The 16,208-nt window shown below is 38.1% G+C and overlaps 2 protein-coding genes across 2 annotated transcripts; both read right to left on the bottom strand.

Moving 5' to 3' along the window:
• Nucleotides 1-9,757: 9,757 nt before the first annotated feature.
• On the bottom strand, nt 9,758-10,991 carry LOC100378125 (sulfotransferase 1A2-like). The gene has a single exon (XM_002737197.4). The coding sequence runs from the start codon at nt 10,989-10,991 to the stop codon at nt 9,984-9,986; it is 1,008 nt and encodes a 335-aa protein (XP_002737243.2). The 3' UTR covers nt 9,758-9,983.
• Nucleotides 10,992-12,701: 1,710 nt separating this feature from the next.
• LOC102807449 (sulfotransferase 1E1-like) lies at nt 12,702-15,383 on the bottom strand. The gene has a single exon (XM_085501679.1). It carries the CDS (start codon nt 15,193-15,195, stop codon nt 14,191-14,193), a length of 1,005 nt encoding a protein of 334 aa, XP_085357805.1. The 5' UTR covers nt 15,196-15,383; the 3' UTR covers nt 12,702-14,190.
• Between the last annotated feature and the right edge of the window lie 825 nt (nt 15,384-16,208).

Here is a 16,208-nt window from a genome sequence, read left to right as displayed (position 1 = left end):
CAGTGACAAGTCCTCTCCCAGTCGTTATTCTCTTGGGTTGAACAATACCTGCTTGGTTCATTCTACTTTGAGAAGTCGGCTCTCAGTTTACACTTATGATTAGATTTGGATTAGAATTCAATCATATTAATTACCTAATTTGCATTTATGCATCATAACATTTCAATAAATCTTGGTACAAAGATGCTGATTAGTCTAATGTTAAGAAACATTGCATATTTATTACCTAATTTTTATTGGCCAATTTCTTGTCTCAAAAAATCAGATTTATATTGAACTTGCAGAAGTCGGACTTAAAGCCACAGATGTACAATCAAATTTATTTTTTGCAAGTTTTATAAAATTCAATTCAACGGATGATATTGTTTTCACATGCTTCTCAAATAGCAGACCTATTTTAAATATTCACGATTTTTATCCTTTATGCCTTTAATGCTCTCAGCACACGATTCTTTTTAAGCATTCCAAAACAGGAACTTATTGATTGTCCTCTTTGTGACCCTCCATGTGTAAATATCCACCCGTATCTCGCATGCCTGCATCGATCAAGTTCAAACTTAAAACATGCTTCATGTCAGACATGCATTGGTATCATGATCTGATTCAAGATGGCCGAATAGCAGCCATTTTAGGGCTGAAAATGCATGAAAATTTACACATTTTCACCATTCTCAAACCAGATCTCAGTCATGTGTGAACAGATTTATTTTAAACTTAGTACATTGAATACCATGGAATATTAATGCTGCATGTCATTTTTCTATTTTTATCGGATTCAAAATGGCCGACTGGAGACCATGTTGTATTAAAAGAAAGCAATTTGGATCTGTATCCTGTCTGTATTACGAGTGTGACAGTCGGAATAAATAATATACTGTGGAATACTTTATTTTCGCTGGAATGAATTTTCGCTGAAAAGGCTTTTTGGGCGTTTTGTATGGAACTTATTTTCACTGATTTTTGATAAATTTAATGTGAAATATAGGAAAAAAAGTATATTCGCTGGATTATATTTTCACGGAATCATCCATTCAGCGAAAATAAAGTATTCTACAATAGATGAATATCATTTATTTATTTTAATCAAAAATGACATAACAATAAATACAACTAAATAAAATTATGAATATGATCAGTAAGAGATGCTGCTGGTGAGGACCACGAAAATACTTGGGAGAAATAAACGTATCTATGACCCTTACAACATTAATATTTAACAATGAACAAAGTGCTACATTTGTAGAACAAAATTAAATTACCTAACTGTAATAAGTGTATAACTGTAGTAAATTTATTGCGCAGCTGTATTAAATAAATGATATAACTGCAATAAATAAAATAAATAAATAATGGGTGAATTACTAATATAAAGCAGAAAAAATAAGAAATTGTTTTAGATTGGATTTGAAGGATATCCTATTATGTTTATGTATAAGAAATATTGGAAGAATGTTCCAGTGTTTGGTGTGTTAAATTATGCTGTGATTAAAAAACTTGTTCTGGGAATTGAGAGGTTGCCATGTGTGGGTGATTTTGTTAGATATTGATGTGACTGTTGGTTGAAATATTTACTGATATCATGGGCGAAGCGTTTATTTTTTTAGAGTGAAGTTTACAAAATTTATTCAGTTCAAGGATGCCAAGTTGTCGGAATAGTGGTGCTGAGTGAGCATGGAAATCAGGCAATGGGGGGGGGGGTACGTAAGGTGGAATAAACACTTCCCAAAGTGTCGATGTATTGTATACTAGAACTGGAAAATTTTGGGCTAAATTTTTTTTCTGTGTTATTTCCCAGCCAAGGACAGATTACTAGTAATTCGCACCAAGGTACGTTACCACACAAACTCCCTCAATAGTCAAACTGTCCAAATGCAGGCTTCTTTGTATATTAAAGCGCGTGTTCGAATTTCATGTAAATAAACAATGTATTTTACACGCGTTGTATACGTTGCTATGAGTCTCATATGGAACAGGACGCAGTATAACGACTACCGCCATTTAATCTGTTAGAATGGAAAGTTTTAAAGATAATATAATTTGTAATAGCTGGCGTACAATTGACATAAAAACAAATGCGATTCTTGAGTACTGCTTGAAACTAAATAGACAACTGTTTTTTTCTTACAAATAAGTGAAAAAATAACAAACTTTCACTTTTTTTTTTTTGCATGCGAACCACATGCGCTCGGAATACGGACACCCCGTGACGTAGAGCCTGGAACATTTTCCCAGGGTCTGCTGTAAGTTGTAGTAAGTTACAATTAATATGTGGCGATAGTAAACTCGAATATTATACCTTGGAAATTCAAGCTGTGGTTTGGTGGGCTGTAAAAGTTTCGTACCCCCCTCCTACACGGTTTGTAGGGAACTGGAAATAAACGTTCCTCAACTTGTCTCTTTATTTAGTTTCTAGATGGCACCACCCATATAGTAAATATCGGTAAATTAGTCGCATTTATTTTTAACCACTTGTACGTCAGCTGACTGTGCTTCAACTGGCTCTCATCATAGTTATCAGTTATCGGTCCATCATTAACGCGGTCATCAATCTTTCTGTCTGTCAAAACCATCCCTCCATCATAATTTATTCTATGTATCTAACTACAATGCTATATGAAATGACAAACAGTTTTTAAAGAGCGGCGGTGGTCGTCGTGCCGCGTCCTCTTCGATGTGTGACTCATAGCGACGTACACAACGCGTGTAAAATGTAATGTTTGTTTACATCATAAAATTCCAACACGCGCTGCCAGACGACCACCAGCCTTTAAATCGCAGGGGACTGAAAAAAACGTTCCTCAACTTGTCTCTTTATTTAGTTTTAAGATGGCTGTCCACATATAGTAAATATCGGTAAATTATTCGCATTTATTTTTAACAGGGGCGTCGATCGTGGGGGGACACGCTTGCTAGGTCGTTGTGACATTTATAAATATTTATAAAGATGTAGGGATGCCTTTGTTAGGCCAAGAGTATGCATATAGAGTCCACCGTAATTTATTATTACCGAGTTAAAGCGCGGTGGTCGTCGCGCAGCGCGTGTTCGAATTTCATGTAAATAAACAATGTATTTTACATGCGTTGTGTACGTCGCTATGAGACTGCCGCCCTTTAACAAGTTGAGACGTGATCAGAACGTTGTTCGCAAATAATTAGGGTACACCTAGCCACGTTATTCAAATGACCAGCTCCGCGTATAATATAAAAAATGCATGCGTTGTATCGTGTATCACAATATGAAACAACACAATTTTACAAACTACTAGGAAAGTAGCTGAAGGTCAAGTGTGTTCAACTATAGGCCACACTGATTTAATTGTATGGATGACATCCTCGGAAGATCCCAAAACTAATGCGAGAGAGCGAAAAAAAAATCCTGCCAAAAAAAACCACATGTTGCTAAAACCACAGGACTACGGAACTGGTATTACGAATTGAACCACAGTGTATCAAAAAAAACAACAAGTCTTTATTTGTAGGAGGCACATGCTGATGTACACATCTCGTACTGTATTACTGTCACAGGTATCATCACCTTTGCTTTTGAAAAAGCAAGAGGATAAGGCAGATGTTAGCTTTGCCAAAGGCATACACATCAACTCAATAATAAAGAAAAACTTACTGTGTTGTATTGAAAAAAAGAAAATAAAAAATGAACAACAAGTTTGTCAACAGCAACCTGGAAATTAACTTCTTTGACATTCAAACTACAGCTTTTAATGTGACACTTCAGATAGACTAAGTGTAGACACAAATGCTCTAGAACTACTTCAACTATGTAACAAATTATAAGAGGCTCGATATTGTAAAAAACACCAACAGAAGGTCAATAAAAATTTGGATGCAGAAAATTATGTACATGTATCTTGATGAAAATTTGTCATATAATCAAAATATTACTGACTGTTTGTGCAAGCAAATTATCCGATTCAGAAAATGAAAAAAAAAAATAATAAGAAACTTTTCTTCACCCCGAAAGGGGACTTCGGCCGAGGAGCTCCCGCTGCTTTTGTTGCAGTTTTGTCGACTTCAATGCTAACAAAGCAACCGAACTGACTTGTCGTCTGACCGACTTTTAGGCCACCATACACCTCCATTCCTCTCCCATTTCTCTCATCGTATAGCTGTGTAAACGTCACATCTCCCAGACCAACGTCAATTGCGTACCAGTATACAACAATCCCTCCGTTTTACCTCTGAACTATTATGCTCACGTATTTTGGTGGTGCGGTCGCCGTGTTGGATCATTTATGACAAAATTGGCATGTTTTGAGTCAATCTCTTTGCGCTTTACGTAACGCGCATCTAACTGTGCGGCGTTTGGTTTTGAGGTAGTCCAAAACGAGTTTTACAAAAAGTCGGCGCTTTGCGACAATATGAGTCGGCAAGTTCCGTACAGAAAACCGATCTGTGGAGACTCGTCGTCGGAGATTTTTTTTATTATTTAAGAACAGGCGAAAACTTATGCGAGCACGGATGTCATCCATAAAATTAAGTCGGTGTGGCTTGATTTGTAATTACAGTAAAATTCAGTTTTGAAGAAAAAAACATTTTCATTTCGTAACTACAACATACGTAACTTGTCGTCATTATCTCTTATTCCATAGGGACTACAAAAAAAATTGTAATGTTTGGGTAAAGCCACGTTTCACAAGTATGTGCCTAAAAGGGGTGGATTCAGTCTATCAGTAACGCGATCATCAATCTTTCTGTCTTGTCAAAATCATCCCTCTATAGTAATAATTCATTATTTTGTATCTAACTACTACGCCATATAAATGACAAACAGTTAAAAGGACGGTGGTCGTCGTGCCGCTTCCTATTCGATGTGTGACTCATGGCGACGTATTGTTTGTTTACATCATACAATTCGAACAGGCGCTGCCTGGCGACCACCGCCCTTTAAATCGATATCTGCCCATCTCTTCGCCAATCTTGTGCACAGATAGACTCCCCCACTGGCCAAGGTGTATGCACGCAGTAAATAACAAATAACTAAATAGCTGTTTCGGAGAACTTTGAAATGAGTGTCAAGTTTGGAGTAGTCAGAAATTTAAAACAGCATAGGGGGTGTCGCCTATTATCACTAACATGATTCATTGACGACAGAACCACCAATAACATGATGATTTATGACCGGTACAGCCATTTCATGAAATTATCGTCACAAGCCTGTCGACGTAAAAAAATCAACACATTTCATTTTCTTGGGGTCTTTTTCCGCGTTCGTAAGAAAAATATATATTTCTATCTAGATTATCTCACACCGTGCTGAATAAGAGACTGTATTTCTCCACGAAGCATGTTTGTCACAGGTCAACTACAGAGCGAGCTCTTACTTGGGTTCACCATATGGCGCTAGAATATTATAATATGGGCGCTGTTTGTTTTGTTGCAGTTTTGTCGACTTCAATGCTAACAAAGCAACCGAACTGACATGTCGTCTGACCGACTTTTAGGCCACCATACACCTCCATTCCTCTCCCATTTCTCTCATCGTATAGCTGTGTAAACGTCACATCTCCCAGACCAACGTCAATTGCGTACCAGTATACAACAATCCCTCCGTTTTACCTCTGAACTTTTATGCTCACGTATTTTGGTGGTGCGGACGCCGTGTTGGATCATTTATGACAAAATTGGCATGTTTTGAGTCAATCTCTTTGCGCTTTACGTAACGCGCATCTAACTGTGCGGAGGTTGGTTTTGAGGTAGTCCAAAACGAGTTTTACGAAAAGTCGGCGCTTTGCGACAATATGAGTCGGCAAGTTCCGTACAGATAACCGATCTGTGGAGACTCGTCGTCGAAGATTTTTTTTTATTTTTTAAGAGCAGGCGAAAACTTATGCGAGCGCGGATGTCATCCATAAAATTAAGTCGGTGTGGCTTGATTTGTAATTACAGTAAAATTCAGTTTTGAAGGAAAAAACATTTTTATTTCGTAACTACAACATACGTAACTTGTCGTCATTATCTCTTATTCCATAGGGACTACAAAAAAAAATTGTAATGTTTGGGTAAAGCCACGTTTCACAAGTATGTGCCTAAAAGGGGTGGATTCAGTCTATCAGTAACGCGATCATCAATCTTTCTGTCTTGTCAAAACCATCCTTCTATAGTAATAATTCATTATTTTGTATCTAACTACTACGCCATATAAATGACAAACAGTTAAAAGGACGGTGGTCGTCGTGCCGCTTCCTATTCGATGTGTGACTCATGGCGACGTATTGTTTGTTTACATCATACAATTCGAACAGGCGCTGCCTGGCGACCACCGCCCTTTAAATCGATATCTGCCCATCTCTTCGCCAATCTTGTGCACAGATAGACTCCCCCACTGGCCAAGGTGTATGCACGCAGTAAATAACAAATAACTAAATAGCTGTTTCGGAGAACTTTGAAATGAGTGTCAAGTTTGGAGTAGTCAGAAATTTAAAACAGCATAGGGGGTGTCGCCTATTATCACTAACATGATTCATTGACGACAGAACCACCAATAACATGATGATTTATGACCGGTACAGCCATTTCATGAAATTATCGTCACAAGCCTGTCGACGTAAAAAAATCAACACATTTCATTTTCTTGGGGTCTTTTTCCGCGTTCGTAAGAAAAATATATATTTCTATCTAGATTATCTCACACCGTGCTGAATAAGAGACTGTATTTCTCCACGAAGCATGTTTGTCACAGGTCAACTACAGAGCGAGCTCTTACTTGGGTTCACTATATGGCGCTAGAATATTATAATATGGGCGCTGTTTGACTAATAGTCATACCTTCTATCCAAAGTTCTATTTATATATTTATGTATATTTATTGTATTCATTACTTAGTTATTTTTACTTTCATATTACAAAGTAGTAAATTTGTTCACTCAATACTGCTAAACCACCACAGTCGTCGCGCCGTCGATATTGGACTGGCAAAGTCGGGACTTTAATTGTTTTAAGTCCTTTTAGCGTGAATGCGAAAAAACTAACGTGACCACGAAAGAAATTTCTTTCGCGGTAACGCTAGTTTTCGCGATTACACTAAGAAGGCTAAATTGACAATTATATTTATTTCGTAAAGCAAAGCAGACTTCGCTAGTCTACGTCGATATAGGTTTCTTGCAACGTACTGTACAAGGTGTGTGAAAATACATTCGAACGCACGCGCTACGTGACGTCCGTGACGTTTTAACAAAATGAAGCGTGGTCAACACTTTCATGTAAATATGCTCAGTACTCCTAGCCAGCTAACTATTCAATTCGTGTGACAAACCGTGATACTTGGGCGACAGTTTTACCAGCTAACTGTAATGAGGCTCAGCAAGTGTATTTAATGTTTTTTTCGTGAAAGGTTTTAATTGCTAACAAAGTAGTAATTCATCAACTCTAGCTACGTGCGTAATGATACAAATTGTTTGAGTTTTAATGTGTGAAATTTGCAAAAACAATCTAGAATATTTCCCAAATTCGACACATGATGTAATATTTGTGATTTTATAGAATATGGTATAACTTAGTTTAGAGATGGTGCTGGCTAAGCGTACTAAACTTATTTGTAAATACAGTAAAGTTACATACATTTACATTTTCAAGCACATAAAAATACATTTTCAAGAAGGAACTAATTTATCAAATACGCACACACACAAAAAACAACAATAAAACAAATCATTAAACACAAGTTTTGATTATTCTTTCCGTAATGAGTTGTAATTTGTAAATCTCCTGTATTTTGGTAATACTAATCGGAACTACAATTAATTGAGGTATTTGTTTACTTTTCTTAACATTGCATTTTCTATTTATCGTTGATCGAAATTTACTGTGTGAAATTTCAGTTGATTTTCTAAAACCCAGTTGTGGGTAAAACAAAAATCCACTTGAACATTAACGTAACCAGGTCTAGTGCCGGACTAAATGCTAGGTTTGATTTGCATACTGATTGGCGCAGTTTCACGTAACAAAAAGTGGCACGATACGCCATCTTGTTAAAATTATCAAACACTCGCTTGAAGGGCGGCAGTCGTCGCGCCGCGTCCTGTTCGATATGGGACTCATAGCGACGTATACAACACGTGTAAAATACATTGTTTATTTACATGAAATTCGAACACGCGCTGCGCGACGACCACCGCGCTTTAAATTTCCCAGTTGTAATGTCACTGACCGAATATGGGCGTTTGTGCCTGAGCGCCGGGGATCATTTACCCGGCAAATGATTTTGCACGATTGCACATATATAGTAAATCCGGCCTGTAATTTGGTAAATGCATCTTACATACATAAAGTTTACTTTTGAAAACAGATTATTATTAAATTCTAGCTATACTTTTTCGAATAGCTAGAATTTAATGTTCTTAAACTTTGATTATTTAAAAAAAAAAAAAACTTGCAAGATAGTATACAAATCTAATTGAAAGAGGGAGCATGTAATAAAATACGCTTTTTATAATAGTGTGACTTGATTATGAATGGGCGATCTAAAAAGAGGTGCCGTTATTCACCTGTTGCGAGTACTGGTAGTGGCTACCGAGGTACATACACCTAAATAAACCGAAATTCTGTTTTACCAGGACTGAAATTATCTCTTCGTTGGGCGGAAGGGGAAAATATGATTTTCATCTGTGTGCTGTTTTTTTCAAAAACCGGGAACTAGCTAAAACGTACAACTTCGGTTCTAGACAGCCGACTGGTGACGACCACGTGTCGTTTCTTGATAAATGGTCCTAATGCATATGCGCAGAACTCATCCCACTTCGTCCCGACTCCACTGACTGGACGTCGATCGTTCGAAATTCAACAGTTGTTATCCCAAAACACAACTGACGACGAATTCCCATCATGCTCGCGTTCCAAATCAGCAACATGTGTCTAGGAATTGATATGATTTCAGACTCGAAGACAGCGCATCTCTACCCACGGGGGAGTAAACTTGCTTGGTCCTTCTTTCATTCGGCTGCAACGCGTCCCATCAATTTTACAGACGACCCCTTTCCCGGGTAACAGCTGATTTGTGCATCCAATCACATCTCTTGATGATTATTTGAATGAAAAGCAATTATTTATAAACTTTTTTAAATGGATGTACTGTGAAATTCATGAAGGTATGAATGGTTTTTACTCTCGGCTAAACGAATATGTTTCCTTCAGCTTTTTAAATTTCAGTAGCAGTTGAATCTGACCAGCCAATCAAAGAGCGCAGTACACAGTGACCTCGTTTGAATACTAGTATGTTTCAATGTTATTCGATCGGCCAATAGAAACCTTCTGTTTTGAATTTCATAGATATTGATATTGATAAAGATGAAGAGAACGAGTTTGTTGTGCCAAGAGTATTACAATTTATAAAAGGATCCTCGCTTTATTCAATTATAACAAGGCTTAGTCTTTTCCACGAAACGAAATGAAACGAAACGAAACGAAACGAAACCCTAACCCTAACCTTAGATTTTGAACGACCTCAAACATCGTCACGTCCGTATTTCACAGTGTGAAATTTTCTCAGATATTATTGGGCCAATGAAAACAAAAATGCGACTTAGGGTTAGGGTTAGGGTTTGGGTTTGGGTTTCGTTTCGTTTCGTTTCGTTTCGTTTCGTGGAAAAGACTAAGCCTTATAACAATGGCACTTTCTTTGGAACCCATCATGATGCGATAACGCGAAGTCGTTCGGGTTTCCTTTATTGCCATGCCATGCCTGAACGCGTTGTGATCGATCGGTCAAGTTGTTCCCAGCCGTCATTTTGAAATTTATAAAACATTTATTAATATTTTATATAAAACAACTTTATCTCTTTATGAAATTCAAAGAACTCCTATAAGTGGCATCAATAATTATCACACATAAATATAATATCATTGCATGCAAAACTGTGGCCCAGCCATGTTACCCAGGATGCACTCCAGTTTTATTCGAGTAAATAAACAACCAACATATACCAGTCTTATACTCGGCTGAGTCATACCTGACAATAGTGCGTCGAACTTTATTGGTACAAATAATCCAAGTTTCTCGCCTTCAATTTTTTTCCGAATTGTCGATAAAATGCCTCATTTTCTTCCTTCGAGAAATGGTTCTTCCAGTCTCCCACGGTTCCCTTCCGAAAAAATGGGGCTGATTTATGATCGTAAAACATCCGTGGAATCGATAGCCTGTCGCGACTAATATTCTTCATATTTCTAAAATCACTAGCTTCAACCACTTCGTTAAACTTATCTTCACAGACGGGCCGACCTATAAATTTCACGATTTTTCTGAACATTTTCTCAGGATCTTTCATCGTATCTTCGTAAGTTAGAAACAAAATATTGTCATCTACGTTACCTAACCAGCCCATCGCATGATCTAACCACGAACCGTATACTATATCGCCCGATAAAAAGTTTGTAACAAAATTTTCCCAAGCATTATCACCATCTAACACTCGGTAACCTTTCAGATAATGAAAGAAAGACACACAGACATCTTTAGGGTTCCTACATATATAGATAATTTTGCACCCAACGTCACTTCGGCGTACTGGAAAATAGTTGTACGGCAAGTGAGATTTAATGAGTCTTGGCGAGGGAGCTTCCAAACAATGTCTGTACCCTTCCACGCCAGGTACGGTGGGCATCTCTAGCATCGGTACTCGGCGATGTGAGTTCATTCGGCATGTCCCCCAATCTTCATACAACGATGACAATACAATCTGTAACCAGGTCGTACCAGATTTCGGAAATCCCACGATGAATACGTCATCAGTTTCTACGGGGAAATTTCTGATTCTTTCCACGGCTGTCTCGTTCAAGAACACGGGAAGTGGGAATCCATCAATACGAGTTATAGTGTTCGAGTAGGCGCCATCATGATTACAGATGAATAAATGATACAGAGGTAGTGAGAATATGGATAGCCAGTCTGTGACTATTCGAATCCACATGTAGACAGAGCGCACCAGGGGTACGGACACGACCAGTTGACGCATGTACACCACAGCAGGTAGTAGCTCCATGAAGAATTTTGTATAAACACTATAACTCTTAGAGTCAAAAGCAGCAGTCTTTAAAAGTGCGCTAGATTGAGTATCTATGTATTAAGGCAAAGTTAAACATTACTAGGCGAAGACGTCATTCATCTAACTTCAGATAACAGGTGTCCCATCGACGCGATGTCAAGAAGCGGTTGAGAAATGTACGAGGTTGCTAGTGAAACAAGTGTCTGTTGGGTGTAATATGGCAACAAGGCAACATCATACGATCCCTAGGAACCAACAAACTATTTATACACTATTTAAAAAAAGCTTTGTGTGAATGCACCTTATTCTTTGGCAGCCGGCGTGACCCCTTTGTTGCGGTTAATGTTCATCTTGTTGAGTGTGTCGAACAACAAGATCTAAAAAGAAGTATATTTACGTTCACGTTTAATGCGTGGGACAGAGCATGACCGAGCGTGATATGACTTGACCAGACGTGGTTTATAACGGTTTATGATCGTTCATGGTCACAAGAAAGTACAGGCTCGCGGTTGACACAAGTTCCGAAACGCATGAGAGAGTCAAACCGTGCCCCACATGGGAACTATGCTCTCAATGACATGAGGTGACTCGATGAACTAGTCATTACATTCTTAAAGCGCGGTGGTCGTCGCGTAGCGCGTGTTCGAATTTCATGTAAATAAACAATGTATTTCCCCCGCGTTGTATACGTCGTTATAAGTCCCATATCGAACAGTACGCGGCACGACGACCGCCGCCCTTTAAGAAGACTATTTTTGTTATGGGTCATGTATATTTAAACCTGGTTCTATTTGTCCCTTTAACCCTTTAGCTTCTGTGCAAACTCTGATACCATGTTCTTACATGTGTGTGCATTTTCCATCACATTTTGTATGAACAAGGCGTATGCTATTTCTGTGACATGTTTTCGGCGCGATCGCATTTTTATGTATTTGGTAATTTTTATGCCATTTTTGATGGCGATTATATTAATGTCGCAATCACGCTATGACGTATGACGTGTTTAGACAGTTGTCAGGGTTATTTTCTTTCCTATTTTATATTTTAAAAAGTTTCCCCACAACTACCGGACCCTCTAAAAAAATGGCTACTCGAGTCGACTTTTTTTTACATAGCTAACATCCTACTATTACTTGATTACGATACGCTTCAATCAGCATTTATAACGTCTCCATTTAAAGTTACACAAGACAATTCTGTTGTACCCTGGGGTGTTTGAAACCCAAATGTTCGTTTCAACCCAGCAGCCAATCAGCGACGGCCTTACAGTTAGATGTTAATTTCATTATGTTATTATGTTTTACCGGCTTTGTGACCACCGAGCGTGGTAATATACACAGTGTTGTCACCATTGTTGGGTATTATGGAGGAGCAGGTGTTATACATACCATTCTCCGTCGCAGAGACTATGGGTCTTTTATCACTAAGCTAGGTAGTCGCCAGGGAGCGTCCCACTAGTTGCTGCTCTCTGTGGCTCCCTAGGTCAAGAAGATTATGCAAGGGAGAGTGGTGTTATACCTCACAGCTCACGATGTCACTGCAATATATATCGGCAGAAATGAAGCCGAAGATGACGATTTCAAAAATGCAAAATCCCAAGTGCTTACATTGGGGGAATATGCGTGGTATTTTTGAAGGCAAATTGAGCTAACATGTTCAGCAATTATTCTTACAGACTCGTCCGTAATAATATACCACACTTTAGGGTTAGATCAACATTATTTATTCACTTCTCGCGAGATCCAAGCTTTGACAAAGAAAATTTGATAATGGACTACATGAACATATGGCACGAATAATGCATGAAAATATATCATACACATAAAATAATGGTTAAATACATATGTCACGTAAATGTCACGATAATAGTACAGTCATACATCTGTGATCAAAACACCTGTACACCATTGCCAAATAATTTTAAAATGTCATAGACATTGTATAAATATGTCATAAAAACGTACAATAATATGCTTACCATAAAAAAGATATAAACGTTGTCAGATAATACCAACAATCATGGACATTGCAAACATATATAAGAAAATAAATTACGAACAAAGAGTTGCATGATCATTGCCAACAAATTTTAATCAAATCGCTCAAAACCGACGTGCACCAGTAACCTGCCATGTCATGTTAGATTGAAGGCCGTACAGGCATTACTGTGAAACTGTTGATGGCATGTTCTAATGTTGATTTTTGTTATTTTTTTGTGTGCCAGGAATGGCCGCCAGTTGGCTAAATTTTATGGAAATCCAAAAATAACTGAAGACAACGTTCAATCTATTATGTCTTGACTAAGCAACAACGTCAAATCTGTAGACATGTCTCTGAGAAAGGAACAGAAAACGTGTAAAAAATGGCCGTCAGTTGGTCATTTCGCGAAACAAACAGAATATCGTTCGCCAATAACACACCATGATGGCCGAACACGCAACGCAAGTCGATCATTTCGATTAAAGGCATAGCTTAGAAACAGTTGTTGACATGCGAAAATTGTGTGATTTTATTTTTATTGAGAGAAAATGACTGTCAGTCAGGATACTGGCTTAACGTTACTAGTTACGGAATAAGGCGTATTCATCATTGGACGCAAGCCAATGTAAATTGTCAAAATATCCCTACCCATACACTCAAATAAAATTTGAATATTTTTGTCCGAACTGTCCATACTCGACACAACAAACCATTCCCTTAATTTTTATATCAATTTCAATGGCAGCTGAATCCGAAAAGCCATTCAACGAGCGCAGCGTGTAATGACGTCATTCGAAAATGGTTCAATGTTACTCCACCTGTCAACGAAAACATTTCGTTTCAGTTAACTATAAAAAAATAAAGGAAATGGATTTGTTGTATGAATAGTACTGTAATTGTTGGAATAATTTGCTGAACCTACACATTGTTTTTTAAATACTCGTCGTTATTTTTTTTGCCAAATCTTTCAATTATTTTTTAATTTTAGAACGACTTTCACAAAATCCCCCAGACCCCCTAATTTTCAAATGGCCGAAACCTGGTGTATGGCAAATGTGACCCAACCTTGGGTGAAAAGGTTTGACCTGCAGTGACTCGCATTGAATGCACTCTAATGTTCGTCTAAGTAAACATAAATGGATACCGACCTACACCGTTTGTATTCTCTGCTTGGTTACGCCAAGCAATATATCACCGTTTCAATGTTTGATGAACTTCATTGGTACAAATAATCCAAGTTTCTCGCCTTCAATTTTTGTCCGAATTGACGATCAAATGCGTCATTTTCTTCCTCTGACAAATGGTTTTTCCAGTCTCCAACAATTCCCTTGCGAAAGAATGGAGCTTTTTTATGATCGTAAAAAAATCTTGCCATTGACAGCTTTTCGCGACCGATATTCTTCATATTTCGAAAATCACTAGCTTCAATCACTTTGTTAAATTTATCCTCACTTACGGGCCGACCTATAAATTCAACGATTTTTCTGAACATTTTGTTAGGGTCTTTTTTCGTATCTTCGTAAGTTATAAATAAAATATTGTCATCTACGTTATCTAACCAACCCATCGCGTGATCCAACCACGAACCGTATATTATGTCTCCTGTTAAGAATTTTTCAATAAAATCATCCCAAGCACTGTCTCTTTTCAACATGTGATAACCTTTCAGATAATGAAAGAAAGACACACAGACATCTTTAGGGTTTCTACATATATAGATAGTTTTGCATCCTACGTCACTTCGACGTACTGGGAAATAGTTGTACGGCAAGTGAGATTTTATGAGTCTTGGCGAGGTAGCCTCCAAACACTGTCTGTATCCTTCCATACCAGGCACGGTGGGCATCTCTAACAGCGGTACTCGGCCATGTGAGTTCATTCGGCATGTGCCCCAATCTTCATACAACGATGACAATACAATCTGCAACCAGGTCGTACCAGATTTCGGAAAACCCACGATGAATACGTCATCCATTTCAACGGGGAAATTTCTGATTCTTTCTAGAGCGGTCTCTGTCAAAACACTTGGAAGCGGGAATCCATTGAGACGAGTCATAGTGGCCGAGTATGCGCCATGGTCATTACCAGTTAAGTAGTTTAGGGGTACGGAGAATGCTCCGAATGAGAACATAAAGAACCAGTCCATGATTATTCGATACCATACGTAGACGGGACGCGTCAACTGACGCAGGTACTTGCCGGCTGATAGTAATAGCTCCATGGAGAATGCAGTCGAAACGTAAACATTCAAGTGAAGACAGACAGTTTTTACAGTTCGAAGAGTTTACGAACAACGCATATGCAGCTGAAGTTAAATATCTACTGGATGTATCTCTGACGTCAATAAAAATTAATACATAACTGCAGTTATCGTAGCGAGGATTACTCTTGTGTCGAGGTCAGGAGACAGCATGTATTGCCGTACAACGAGCGCAGTTAGGAGTAATTTTAAAAAGAATCTTTAACTATGTTGGCTAGGGGTCGACCATTTAAAATCATGGGGGTGACTGGAAGTTTTGTTGAACAAATGCAATGGTGATATTTGAAAAGTTGTCCAAGCTGTGTACTGAGTGGTTCCAGTGTGTAAAATCACACAAATGATTGGTTATTCAGATATCATCTGAAATAAAAGCATGGCGTTCGTTGTAAAAGGTTACATTTGGGATGGGGGTTATAATTGTCGTGTCAAACCAAACGTCGTGACTCAACATGTTTATCGAGTACAATAAGTCATTATCTGGGTCAACCTTTGAATAAACTTTGAAAAGGTCAACATTTGACTGGGCGTCCGCAATAAGACTAAAGCAAAACAAATTGACTGTATATAACATTTGAGCAAAAAGATCAAAAATAATAGGTCGAAAGTCAGAAAAGAGATGAATAAATCTGGTATAGGACTGCCTGAATAATACCTAAACGCACTTCAAGTAAAAGAAAAAGACAACTGACAACGGAAATGGGCGGCCATCGTCGACAACGATGTTAGCAGAAACCTGAAGATTTGAATCTGTGCGGCACGTAGACTCGTCGCCGTACGTAGACAGTTTCATCGGCATACGTAGATGTGTAAATTTCGCGTCCACGCATTCAGAAGACGAGGATGAGAGGATGTAGCTGGTACATGTTATACATTTTTACAGGACAGCTTCATTTTACAATAAAATACATGTTTTTAACAGTTTACAATAATAACAATTGCCGAATTACATTTTACGCATTTATGAATTATCCAGA

Source organism: Saccoglossus kowalevskii, chromosome 7, assembly GCF_978046115.1.
Source record: "Saccoglossus kowalevskii chromosome 7, keSacKowa6.1, whole genome shotgun sequence".
In the NCBI taxonomy this organism is placed as follows: domain Eukaryota; kingdom Metazoa; phylum Hemichordata; class Enteropneusta; family Harrimaniidae; genus Saccoglossus; species Saccoglossus kowalevskii.
Note: the sequence above shows the minus strand (reverse complement) of the source record. Positions and strands in the feature narration are given on the sequence as shown.